The sequence below is a fragment of the Macrobrachium rosenbergii genome, chromosome 7 (genome assembly GCF_040412425.1).
Source record: "Macrobrachium rosenbergii isolate ZJJX-2024 chromosome 7, ASM4041242v1, whole genome shotgun sequence".
Classification (NCBI taxonomy): Eukaryota; Metazoa; Arthropoda; class Malacostraca; order Decapoda; family Palaemonidae; genus Macrobrachium; species Macrobrachium rosenbergii.
The window spans coordinates 35,976,114-35,988,858 of NC_089747.1; the positions used below are offsets into that span (position 1 = coordinate 35,976,114).

The window sequence follows — 12,745 nt, forward strand, 5'->3', positions numbered from 1 at the left end:
TGGGAATATCTACAGGGCAGAGGCCTGTGGTAGTGACAACACTCACCCTTTCCTATACACGACTCCATTTTATGGAGCTCGCACTGGGGGTAGTAACCCCAGCATTGCATTTAGCTTTTCTCTGGTATGTTTAGCAATGAATTTACCTAGAAATGTGTGCTAGATGGTAATTTCACTGGGTGACACAGGTCTTCCCCCAGAAATAGATTTTTCCTTTGTCAAAATCCCTTATTTAGTCATGAAAATAACATCAAAATACACTAATTAGTGAATATTTCTAGACGAAAAAATCCATGAGAGAGAGAGAGAGAGAGAGAGAGAGAGAGAGAGAGAGAGAGAGAGAGAGAGATTTTTCAGTATATCTGGTAACACTGACCACCCAATCCTTACTGTCAGGTTACTTGACAAATTTGACAGGGTCACCCTCCCCCGTGAGCTCTGAGACTAAGGAAAAAATTTTGGGGGTGAAATTTGTTTGTTTAAATTTTTTTTTATTTACTTACAATAGAAATGCATACCTGTTGTAATTACAGTATATTGTTATTATTATTATTATTATTATTATTATTATTATTATTATTATTATTGGCAACAGGCCCTCTCTTAAACAGGTGCTATTGAGCGAAATTGCTGCATGAGCTGCATTAATCTTGTATAGTCTTCTCTATTTTCCTTATAACAGTTTTCTCGCTGTTACTGCAACTGGTGAGTAATGCGCCAATGTGATTCATCAGGAGGAGTTAAATTTCCAGTGATTTCTGTATATTTTTATTAAGAGTACAGTAAGTCAAATTTGGTGAGCATAGCCGTAGGGTTTTATACACGTAGAGGTAAATGTATCGAGTTTGGATACAGGTCAAAATCTTGAAGTGGCCAACGTTTCTCCCGGATTCATCTGAGTATGATCGTGGCAGTGGGTTGAAGTAGACTGGTGGTGCTAGGGGGATCTACTCTATAAATAGTCGTAGGTCAGCAGGAGATTTTTCTCATACTGGTTTGTCATTGGTTGGTGGTGCATAGCAGCCTCCTACTGGCTGGAGAAAGTTATTATTATTATTATTATTATTATTATTATTATTATTATTATTATTATTATTAATAAAAACAATAATAATACAGTAAACCCCCCGTATTCGCGGTCTCACAGTTCGTGGACTCACGTATTCACGGATTTCTCTGTGGAATGTATCTACCCATTATTCGCGGAAAATTCGCCCATTCACAGTATTTTTCACTGAGAAATATTCACTAATTACTGTATTTTCATCTCATTTTCATGACCAAATGCGCTTTTTGTGATAAAACTATTAAAATACTCAGGTAATGCTCAAGTTACGATAATTCGATTTTGCAATGGGGTAAGCAATTAACCCTTTAACGTCGACTGGACGTATTTTACGTTGACATAAGTTGTCTGTTGGGTGCCAAGTGGACGTAAAATACATTGACTACAAAAAGTTTTTCTAAATATTCGCGGAAAAATACTTGTAGGCCTCATTTGCGAAACATTTTAAATCGCACCTTGAGGGATGCTGGGAGTTCACGAATCACGCTGTTGTTTTGTTTACAAGCGTGACCCAGCTGCGCATGCGCGAATTTCTTTCTTAACCCAAAAGAAAGCATCAGCTAACTCTGCTGAAAATCTCAGAAATTCTTTAGTCACTTTGTCGTAATTTTTGCACTGTTTTCTATTAGCCTTTACATAAAGTTTTATATATGAAAATGTGCGCAATTTCATGTAGAATACAACAAAAAATAACTCATGGTTGTAGCTTTTATCAATTTTGACATATTTTCATATAAATCACGATAAGTGCCAAAATTTCAACCTCGGTCAACTTTGACTCGACCAAAATGGTCGAAAAATGCAATTGTATGCTAAAACACTTACATTCTAGTAATATTCAACCATTTACCTTCATTTTGCAACAAATTGAAGTCTCTATCACAATATTTCGATTTATGGTGAATTTTTGAAAAAAACTTTCCTTATGTCCACGCTAACTCTGCTGGAAATCTCAGAAATTCTTTAGTCACTTTGTCGTAATTTTTGCACTGTTTTGTATTAGCTGTTACATAATGTTTTATATATGAAAATGTGTGCAATTTCATGTAGAATACAACAAAAAATAACTCATGGTTTTAGCTTTTATCAATTTTGACATATTTTTATATAAATCGTGATAAGTGCCAAAATTTCAATCTTCGGTCAACTTTGACTTAACCAAAAATGGTCGAAAATGCAATTGTAAGCTAAAACTCTTACATTCTAGTAATATTCAATCATTTACCTTCATTTTGCAACAAACGAGAAGTCTCTAGCACATTATTTCGATTTATGGTGAACTTTTGAAAAAACTTTTTCCTTACATCTGCGCTAACTCTGCTGAAAATCTTGTAAGAGCCTGACGCCGTCCCTTCCAAACACGTGTGTTCGTGTGTTCGTCGTCCATTGGCGTAGACAAGACAACAAGAGCATCTCATTTTCTTTCTCTAAAGGAACGCGATTTCAACCATACAATATTTCCGTCTGTTTCTCCCTAACCATTGTTGTCTTGATGTGTATGTACAATCACCACTACTTGCATTGCCATGCAAGCATTCTAATCATGTACTCATAATGCTCCAACGAATCTTCTGTATCAAACTGTGTGTATGTTTCTGTTTGTGAAGACGCCAAACGTCTCGCCACTCCGATGGACGACGAAGACACGAACACACACGTGTTTGGAAGAGACGGTGTCAGGCTCTTACAATCTCAGAAATTCTTTAGTCACTTTGTCGTAATTTTTGCACCGTTTTATATTAGCCGTTACATAAAGTTTTACATATGAAAATGTGCGCAATTTCATGTAGAATACAACAAAAAATAACTCGTGGTTGTAGCTTTTATCAATTTTGACATTTTCATATAAATCACGATAAGTGCCAAAATTTCAACCTTCGGTCAACTTTGACTCGACCAAAATGGTCGAAAAATGCAATTGTAAGCTAAAACTCTTACATTCTAGTAATATTCAATCATTTACCGTCATTTTCCAACAAACAAGAAGTCTCTATCACAATATTTCGATTTATGGTGAATTTTTGAAAAAAACTTTTTCCTTACATCCGTGCCCGTGCACGCTAACTCTGCTGAAAATCTCAGAAATTCTTTAGTCACTTTGTCGTAATTTTTGCACCGTTTTATATTAGCCGTCACATAAAGTTTTATATATGAAAATGTGTCAAATTTCATGTAGAATACAACAAAAAATAACTCATGGTTGTAGCTTTTATCAATTTTGAAATATTTTCATATAAATCACGATAAGTGCCAAAATTTCAACCTTCAGTCAACTTTGACTCGACCGAAATGGTCGAAAATGCAATTGTAAGCTAAAACTCTTACATTCTAGTAATATTCAATCATTTACCTTCATTTTGCAAGAAATTGGAAGTCTCTAGCACAATATTTCTATTTATGGTGAATTTTTGAAAAAACTTTTTTGTTACGTCCGCACGGTAACTCGGCTGAACGTCTCAGAAATTCTTTCGCCACTTTGTCGTAATGTTTGCACCGTTTTATATTAGTCGTTACATAAAGTTTTATATATGAAAATGTGTGCAATTTCATGTAGAATACAACAAAAAATAACTCATGGTTGTAGCTTTTATCAGTTTTGAAATATTTTCATATAAATCACGATAAATAGAAAAAATTCTACCTTCAGTCATCTTTAACTCAACCGAAATGGTCGAAAAATGCAATTGTAAGCTAAAACACTTACAGTCTAATAATATTCAATCAATTACCTTCATTTTGCAACAAATTGGAAGTCTCTAGCACAATATTTCGATTTATGGTGAATTTTTGAAAAAACTTTTTTTATGTCCACGCGTTACGAATTCATGCATCATTTTGTGATAATATTTTCTCTGTGTTGCTGTGATCGTTTTACAATTTGTTATACTGTATACCAAAATCATCGCAATTTAGTGTAAAATACAAAGAAAAAAATAACTCGTTAGCTTTAACCATTTTGTCACAGCATGATTTGTATACAATTATATATGAAATTTTTTTTCACGCTGTCATATATTTCAGTATTTATATATGATAATGATATTTTTTTCATTTCTGATGGTTGCATACTAAATTTCAGGCAATGAGAAAAAAAGGAACCAAAAATGAACTCTTAATCTTGAAAACTAAGCGTGCTGTGATTTTTTGTAAAAAAATTTTTTTCTGCTTCGGCGCTAACTCCCGAACGCCGCCGGCATACGACAGACACTTTTGTAAATAGAGGCTCGGCAGTTAAGGGTTAAATGTGTTGGATTCCAGATATATATTTTCCTTTATAATCCATATCTGTCATTCACATGAGCTTTCTTTGTAAACTTTTTATATTTCTATCAGTCTGGTAAGTAAAGGACAGTAATGTTGAGAAGGAAAATGCAGGCTGGGATTCTGATTATACCCAGGCGCAGTGGTGCTCGACACGTTATTGGTTGTTGTCTGCAAAGCAGCCAATCCAGGAGCGCCAGTCATTTTCCTTGGCGCTCATTGGCTATACACTTAATGTTGATTGGCTGGATCCTCAGTCCCATCTCGCGGAAAATGGAATTGTGGGAGTCGCACCATCGCATCTTGGCCAGTTCTGTGCATAGTACGTAGCATCTTCTGATTGGATCGCAGCATTTTGTGTTTCAGTTTTGATCTTTGTGTATCAGTGCTAATCATGCCCTAAAATACCTCCTAAAAAACACCTTGCTCCTTCTAAGCTTTTGACAAAGAGTCTAAATGCAAGAAGACGGTCATGAAGCTCGATGAGAATGTAAAACTTCTCGATATGTTGAAGTTAGGGAAAAGTTACGCCGCTGTAGTCCACCATTTTCATGTCTACAGTTAGGTACATAGAGAAGAATGAGGCCGAGATATATAAGGCTGTAAGTATGAGCTTCTTCGGTAGTGGAAAAACAGTTTTGACAGTGCGGGATAAGACAGTCATTAAGATGGAATATGCACTGGCATTTTGGATAAAGGACTGCCGTAAGAAGAACATCCCCCTCAACTCCATCATCATTCGCGAAAAAGCGCAGCAACTGTACCAGCAGTATTGGACTGCTATGGAGGGTGACGATGTACAGGTACAGGAAGGCGGCAACAGACAGGCACAGGAAGGTGATGATTAAGGGGAATTAGAGTTCTTAGGCTTCGATAAACCTGTGCCAGAAGAAGAAGAAGAAGAAGAAGAGGAGGAGGAGAAGGAGGAGGAAGAACCACAAGCAGGACCATCATCAGCTTCTCAAGGTGTCCAGGCCAGCAAGGGGTGGTTCCACCAGTTCCAGAAGCAGTTCCACCTAAATTCTGTTTCTCTGCATGGGGAAGCAGCATCCGCAGATACGGAAGCCACTGCTAAATATCCGGAGGCCTTCAAGAAACTCATGAAGGAGAAGGGCTACCATCCAAAACAGATGTTCAGTACGGACAAGACTGGACTGTTATGGAAAAAGATGCCGTCCTGGACATACCTCTTGAAGGACGAAGCCAAAGCCTCTGGATTGAAGGCCCAGACGGATAGGGTTACCCTCCTAATGTCTGGGAATGCATCTAGCTTCATGTTGAAACCAGGCTTTATTTACAAGGCTGCAAACCCCAGGACCCTCAAGAATAAGTATAAGGCATTCCTGCCTGTGTTCTGCATGCCTAACCCCAAGGCCTGGATCACCAAAGTACTTACGGATCAGTGGTTTCATCAAAGCTTCATCCCTCAAGTTAGACAATACCTGAGTGACTTGGGCATGGAGTTCAAGGTGTTGCTGATTATGGATAATGCTGGTGGCCACCCTGTGGATCTTTATTACGAAGGAGTCCAACTCAAGTTCCTCCCTGCCAACACCACCTCTCTCCTCCAGCCTGTGGACCAGGGCGTGATCCGTACCTTCGAGGCACCCTACACCCAGAACTCCCTCGAGCACCTTGTGAATGCAGTGGCCGCTGACAGTGAATTTACGCTGAAGGACTATTGGCGTAAATTCACGATTGCCACGTCTGTCTGTCATTGACTGATCATTGAAGGAAACGAAGAAGGAGACCTTGAATGCGTGGTGGAAGAAGTTGTGGCCGGAGTGTGTTCATGATTATAAGGGCTTCTCTTCTGAAGATCATCATTTGTCCATTGGTAAGGCGGTCTAGTTGGCGAGGATTCTAGGCAGAGAAGGCTTTGATGACATCACCAAGGATGAAGTCCTCACTCTCATTGATGCTCACTCTGACCCCCTGATGGACCTAGATTTGGAAGAGCTGATGAAGTCTGTCAGGGAGGAAGAAGACACTCCAGGTTCAAGGGAGGAGGAGGAGAAGAAGGATGAGGGGCTGACTTTGGAACGTCTGTCCCAAATTAAGAGGATAATTAAGGAGGCACAGGAGATGGTTTCAACTTGGGATCATTATATGGAACACTCCTTAAAGTTTTTGAATATCCTTGATTTGGCATTGGAGCCCTATAATCAAACCCTCTTCAGCATGAAGCAGCAGTGACAGCAGCTGCCTATCACTATGTTTATTAAGTGTATGAAGAAGGACCCTCCAAAGCCTCCCCAAATCCCTGAAGAAGTGCCTCCCCAGTCACCTGAAGTAGTGCCTGCCCAGGCACCTGAAGAAGTGCCTTCTGTAACCCCTGACAAGTGCCTCCTGAAGGTGATGAGGCACCCTCAGAGATGTAACTCTTCTGCTTTGCTGTGCAGTCATATCTTCATTGTCATTCATCAGGCTGCACAACTAATTCATCATCATCATCTTTAATCAACATGCATCACTGTTGAGTACCAGTATGGTTTATGTAATCTTAGTATGTATGTGGTATTAAATTTTTTTAATGTGCATACAGTAAACCCCCTCAGATTTGGGGATGCATGTCACAACCCCCCTTGAATAGCTAAAATCCGCGAATACTTAAAACCCCTCTAAAAACACATAGAACTGCCTATTTTGATACTTTATACACATGAAAAACCCCCTAAAAATGCTTATATCTGAGTATTTTAATAGTTTTATCACAAAAGTGCATTTAGTCATGAAAATTATATGAAAATACAGTAATTAGTGAATAATTCTCAGTGAAAAATATCACGAATGGGCGAATTTTCTGTGAATAATGGGTAAATACGTTCCACAGAGAAATCCGCGAATACGTGGGTCCACGAATCTCTCTCTCGTGAATTACCAATGTTTCCCCTGTAAAAGAAAACGGGATGGCTTGAATAGTAACTGTATGAAAGAAAATGTGCGTGCCTGAATACTTTTGGGGACTGGATTACTTTCACATGTAGCTGTAAGCTGTACAGTACGTACTTATATTTTTAAGGGTAAAATGTTTAAGATGACTCTGAAATGATATTAATAATATCATTTCAACGATTAATACAGTAATAGGATAATAGCTTAAGATATATTTGATGTAGATGATATTTTTAGGTATGCATTTGATGTTTGAACTTTCAAGATAGGCAGTTATAAGCAATTTTAGAGGGGGGTTTTTAAGTATTCACGGATTTTAACTGTTCGCAGGGGGTCAGGCAGTTATAAGCAATTTTAGAGGGGGGTTTTAAGTATTCATGGATTTTAAACTATTCGCAGGGGGTCTGGTATGCATCCCTGCAAACACAGGTAGTTTACTGTACAACGATCTCAAGGAAGAGACCTTGCTGACCAAATGGGTTGACCCAGACGTGACTCATCTGTGCCCCGTTCTGTCACTGGACTGCCTCTGCATGGAAGTAGTCTTTTTCTTTCAGTTAGAGATAGTGGCAGTGGAATCAACTGCCATGGTAGCATTCCAAACAGTCTCCTGGATTGATCTTTAATCACTCTCTGTGGCCAAGATTGCATCATCTTCTTTGGGTTCCTGTACACCCAAAGAAGACACTACGTTTTGGAGACTGATGTTTTTGGAGGTAGGACCATCACCTACCTAAATCACCAGACAGCTAACCTGCGGGCGAACCTAGTGCTCAAGAGGCGAGACAAAGTTTTGTCTCAGGTTTCCAGGTTTGTCAGATCGGAGTCGGCATTGACACTCAGAAATGGACTGGTACTGGGTTCCACTTTCCTCTTTGCTAGAGGTGAGGAGGAGGCTGCCAGTGGACAGACTTCGTGTCGAGAACAATGACATGCTGGTACACCAGGCAGTGGCCTAGACCTACAGGTCTTCGCATGTCACTGCACCCCAACCTTTCGGGTCAGGCTGGCCCGTTCTCTTTGGGTCCGAGGAAGTCCCAGGGTTTCTTGACCCCTCTTATAGGTACCCCAGCAGTGAAAGGTACTCAGTTGCGCCCTTTTCAGCCCCCTGCCCATACTAAGAAGGGGGGCTAGGGTAAGAGCAAGGGTGGCATTCCTCCCCACCTGCTGCCAATGATGGGGGTGCCTGTCGAGCCGTTGGGCAACATGGCAGCGATACGAAGCGGAGACCTGGGTAGTGGATGTTCTTCAGGGAGGGTATCTAGTACCCTTCGAGTGTCCGCCAACCCTCACCAGTGAACCGGTCTGCTTCCAGACTTATGTTCCCGACTCACAGAAGGACCTTGCCCTTTGGGAAGAGGTGAATGCAATGCTCAAGAAAGGCGCTGTAGAAGTTGTGAAAGATCGGTGTTCAGGGTTCTACAGTGGTCTGTTTCTAATGGAGAAGACGACTGGCGGCTGGAGGCTGGTCACAGACCTCTCTCCCCAGAACTTGTTTGTTTGTCATGGCTGGTTCAAGATGGAAATGGTACGGTTAGTACTCGATTCCATCAGGTAGTCCGACTTCATGCTTTTGGTAGACTTGACGGATGTGTATTTTCAAATGCCCATCCACCAGTCCTCGCGCAAATACCTCTGCTTTACCCTCGGAGAGATGGTGTTCCAGTTCAAAGCACCTTTTATTGGGCTCTCAACTGCTCCCCAGGTGCTCACGCAAGTGTTCACCTTTGTCTCAGCTTGGGCCCACTTACACAGGATACAACTTCTGCGGTACTTGGACAGTTGGCTAGTCCGGTCATGCTCTTTTTCGCAGTTGCTGTAGGACAGAGATCGACTTCTTGAGTTTTGTCGTGACTTGGGAGTAGTGATCAACTTCGAGAAGTCCAATCTCACATCCAAGCAGAGGGTAAAGAATATGGGCATTCTGACAGATATGGCAGCAGTGAGAGTCTTCCCTTTGGACTAGCATGTCAGCAGGTTCAGAGAGGCAGCACAGATGTTGCTGTCTCAGCAGGGATAACCTGCTCAGCAGTGGCAGGTCGTTCTCGACTTTTCTTGGTGGTAGCATCTCGTCTAAGGTGAACAGTAAGTGAGAGCAAGTGTGTGTGAGTGACAGTCTCCTTCCATTTCTCTTTTACCTTTATCTTTCGTAGGTCAGAGAGGCAGTTAACAAGCTGCCACATGCTGGATGGGCATGTCATGCAGGTGAGTCTAGATAACTGAGTACCCTGTCTTCCATCTTTTGTAGATTGTTAGATGCAAGTTCCCCCTCTCTCTAGCAAGGAGAGAGAGGGATTGACAATGAAACAAACCCTTTGGTTTTGTTATCCCTTTATTGTCTCCAACACTGTTGGGTTCATCCAAGCCTTTTTTTTTGAGGCAGTGATGCAAACTCATTAAATGACACTCAGAAGTCTGGTAGTTGAACATCCATATGTTGAACATGCTGGGTGAGTAGAACTTCGAGTTGGTTCAGAGATTTATCCAGACTTCATCCTCCAGTGGGCAAGTCTCTCCTAAGTAAAGACCGAAGGTTTGTACAGGCAGTCCCTGGTTATCGGTGGGGGTTCCATTCTGACAGCATGGCGATTAGTGAAAATTGCCGATGACCGAAAAGCCGATTTTCGGCACTTATTGATGCTGATAACCGGGTATAGGCGCTGATAATCAGAGATTGGCACCTCTGTTAGGTATGTATTGGTGCCAGTACCCGATTATTGGCGCTGATAAGTGAAAATCGGCGATTTCGGCACCAAAAATTGTGGAAAATTGCCAATTTTTGTTGCTAGACAAGTGCCGTAAAACTGGATCCCTGATAACCGAGCCTGACTGCCTGTATTTGTGTAGGCACAAAGCAAATTTTTCGAGTAATTTGTATTTTTTATAACGTACAAACCAGAAGGTCTTTACATTTGCGGCCCACCTCAGCCACCCCTCATTCTGGGCTTCCCCCTACCATCAGTAGTTAACGACCTTGTCTGAAAGTTATAAGGCTGTTCCAGTTTGTGTTCACAAGCTAAATCCTTATGTAAAGATGTTCCAGTTTGAGTTCACAAGCTAAATCCTTATGTAAAGACCTTCAGGTATGTATGTTAGGAAAAATACAAATTACTTTAAAAATTTGCTATATTTTATGTATATTTTATTTATATATGCATTGTTAAATTATTATTATTATTATTATTATTACAGTATTATTATTATTATTATTATTATTATTATTATTATTATTATTATTATTATTATTATTATTATTATTATTATTATTATTATTATTATTATTATTAAGTTGATGAAAGCTATTCATATGGAACAAGCCCACAGGAGACATTGACTTGAAGTTCAAGCTTCCAAAAAATATGGTGTTCATTAGGAAGAATTATGAGGAAGTTAATTGAAGTACAGAAAGAAGAGATCCCATTATCAAAAATAAGAATCAATAGATAGCAAATAGATAGAGTATTAAAATGCAAGAATAATATAGTAATGCATTGCATTTTTCCTTGAACTTCTTAAGTTCAAATTGCACGACATCCTTTGGGAGGCTGTTCCACAGCCCAACAGTGTGAGGAATAAAGGACATCTGGAACTGAGAAGTTCGACAGCGAGGCACATTTACTGCATATTTGTGCTGCTGTTCAGCAAATTTGGTCAACCTTGGCAGATAAGGGGATCAGGGATCAATTGTGACTGTGAAAGATCTCTGTTGAAATAAAACCTATGAAAAAGTGACAAACAAGACGTCATCCATTGATGGTCCAAGTCATAACTGCTACTTTTAGGAAACAAACCTACCACCATGAACCACTTTTTCTAAAAGAGATAAATCTCTGGCAGAAGCAGACATCCACACTGGAGAACAGTATTCCAGTAAAGGAAGTGCAAATGACCTAAAACAGGTGTCATTATTTTTATCACTGTTATCAGTACAGGTATATGAGGCCTTACAAACAATACCTAACTTTTGTTCGGCATTTGCTGAAACTTTCATTAGATGTTAATCAAAAGTTAGATTAACTTAAACTTTTTAATATTTATGTATATGATATGCATGGAGATGAAATTAAAAGCTATTGCTTGTGTCTTGTCTGCCAACATTTTTTAAGGGAAAAATAATAGTACAGTAAACACCCAGTATACGCGGTCTCAAGATTCATGGACTCACTGGTTTGCAGATTTCTCTAGGGAACATATATACACATTATTCGCTGAAAATTCGCCTATTCACGGTATTTTTCACTGAGAAATATTTACTAATTTTCATGACTAAATGCACTTTTTGTGATAAAACTATTAACCTTTAAGCGCCGACTGGACGTATCGTACGTCGACTAAAATTGTCTGTCGGGTGCCGAGTGGACGTACGGTACGTTGACTACAAAAGGTGTTTTTAAATATTCGCGGAAAAATAGTTATAGGCCTAGTTTGCGAAACATTTTAAATCACGCGCCTTGAGGGATGCTGGGAGTTCACGGATCACGCTGTTGTTTTGTTTACAAGCACTACCCAGCTGCGCATGCGCAAATTTCTTTCTTCTCTCACTACAGAACATCAGCGATGCATCTCAGAAATTCTTTCGTCACTTTGTCGTAATTTTTGCACTGTTTTATATTAGCCATTACATAAAGTTTTATATATGAAAATGTGTGCAATTTCATGTAGAATACAACAAAAAACAACCCATGGTTGTAGCTTTTATAAGTTTTGAAATATTTTCTTATAAATGACAGTAAGTGCCAAAATTTCAACCTTCGGTCAACTTTGACTCGACCGAAATGGTAGAAAAACACAATTGTAAGCTAAAACTCTTACATTCTAGTAATATTCAATCATTTACCTTCATTTTGCAACAAATTGGAAGTCTCTAGCACAATATTGCTATTTATGGTGAACTTTTGAAAAAAAAAACTTTTTCCTTACATCCGCGCAGTAACTCACCCAAAAATCTTAGAAATTCTTTCATCACTTTGTCATAAATTTTGCACCGTTTTATATTAGCCATTACGTAAAGTTTTATATATGAAAATGTGTGCAATTTCATGTAAAATACAACAAAAAACAACCCATGGTTGTAGCCTTCATCAGTTTTGAAATATTTTCATATAAATCACGGCAAGTGCCAAAATTTCAACCTTCGGTCAACTTTGACTCGACCGAAATGGTCGAAAAACACAATTGTATGCTAAAACTCTTACATTCTAGTAATATTCAATCATTTACCTTCATTTTGCAAGAAATTGGAAGACTCTAGCACAATATTTCGATTTATGGTGAATTTTTAAAAAAAACTTTTTCCTTACGTTTGTACGTGACGTTTGGACGTGATAACTCGGCTGAAAATCAGGAATTCTTTCGTCACTTCGTCGTAATGTTTGCACCTTATTATATTAGCCGTTACATAAAGTTTTATATATGAAAATGTGCGCAATTTCATGTAAAATACAACAAAAAACAACCCATGATTGTAGCTTTTATAAGTTTTGAAATATTTTCATATAAATCACGATAAGTGCCAAAATTTCA

The 12,745-nt window shown here is 39.1% G+C and overlaps 2 protein-coding genes across 9 annotated transcripts in view; both read left to right on the forward strand.

Annotated features, from left to right (window-relative positions):
- The window catches only part of LOC136840301 (GPN-loop GTPase 2), a 185,331-nt gene that overhangs the window by 45,155 nt on the left and 127,431 nt on the right, over positions 1–12,745 (forward strand). The window lies entirely within an intron of this gene.
- LOC136840393 (tigger transposable element-derived protein 1-like) lies at positions 4,996–6,523 on the forward strand. Its single transcript, XM_067107074.1, has 3 exons — positions 4,996–5,164; positions 5,195–6,013; positions 6,276–6,523. The coding sequence occupies exons 1-3, from the start codon at positions 4,996–4,998 to the stop codon at positions 6,521–6,523; spliced, it is 1,236 nt and encodes a 411-aa protein (XP_066963175.1).

Coding starts and splice junctions, on each gene's coding strand:
- LOC136840393 (XM_067107074.1), top strand. CDS start 4,996: ATGGAATATGCACTGGCATTTTGGATAAAGGACTGCCGTAAGAAGAAC. Junction 5,165..5,194: donor CAACAGACAGGCACAGGAAG/GTGATGATTAAG, acceptor TAGAGTTCTTAG/GCTTCGATAAACCTGTGCCA. Junction 6,014..6,275: donor TACGCTGAAGGACTATTGGC/GTAAATTCACGA, acceptor TGATGGACCTAG/ATTTGGAAGAGCTGATGAAG.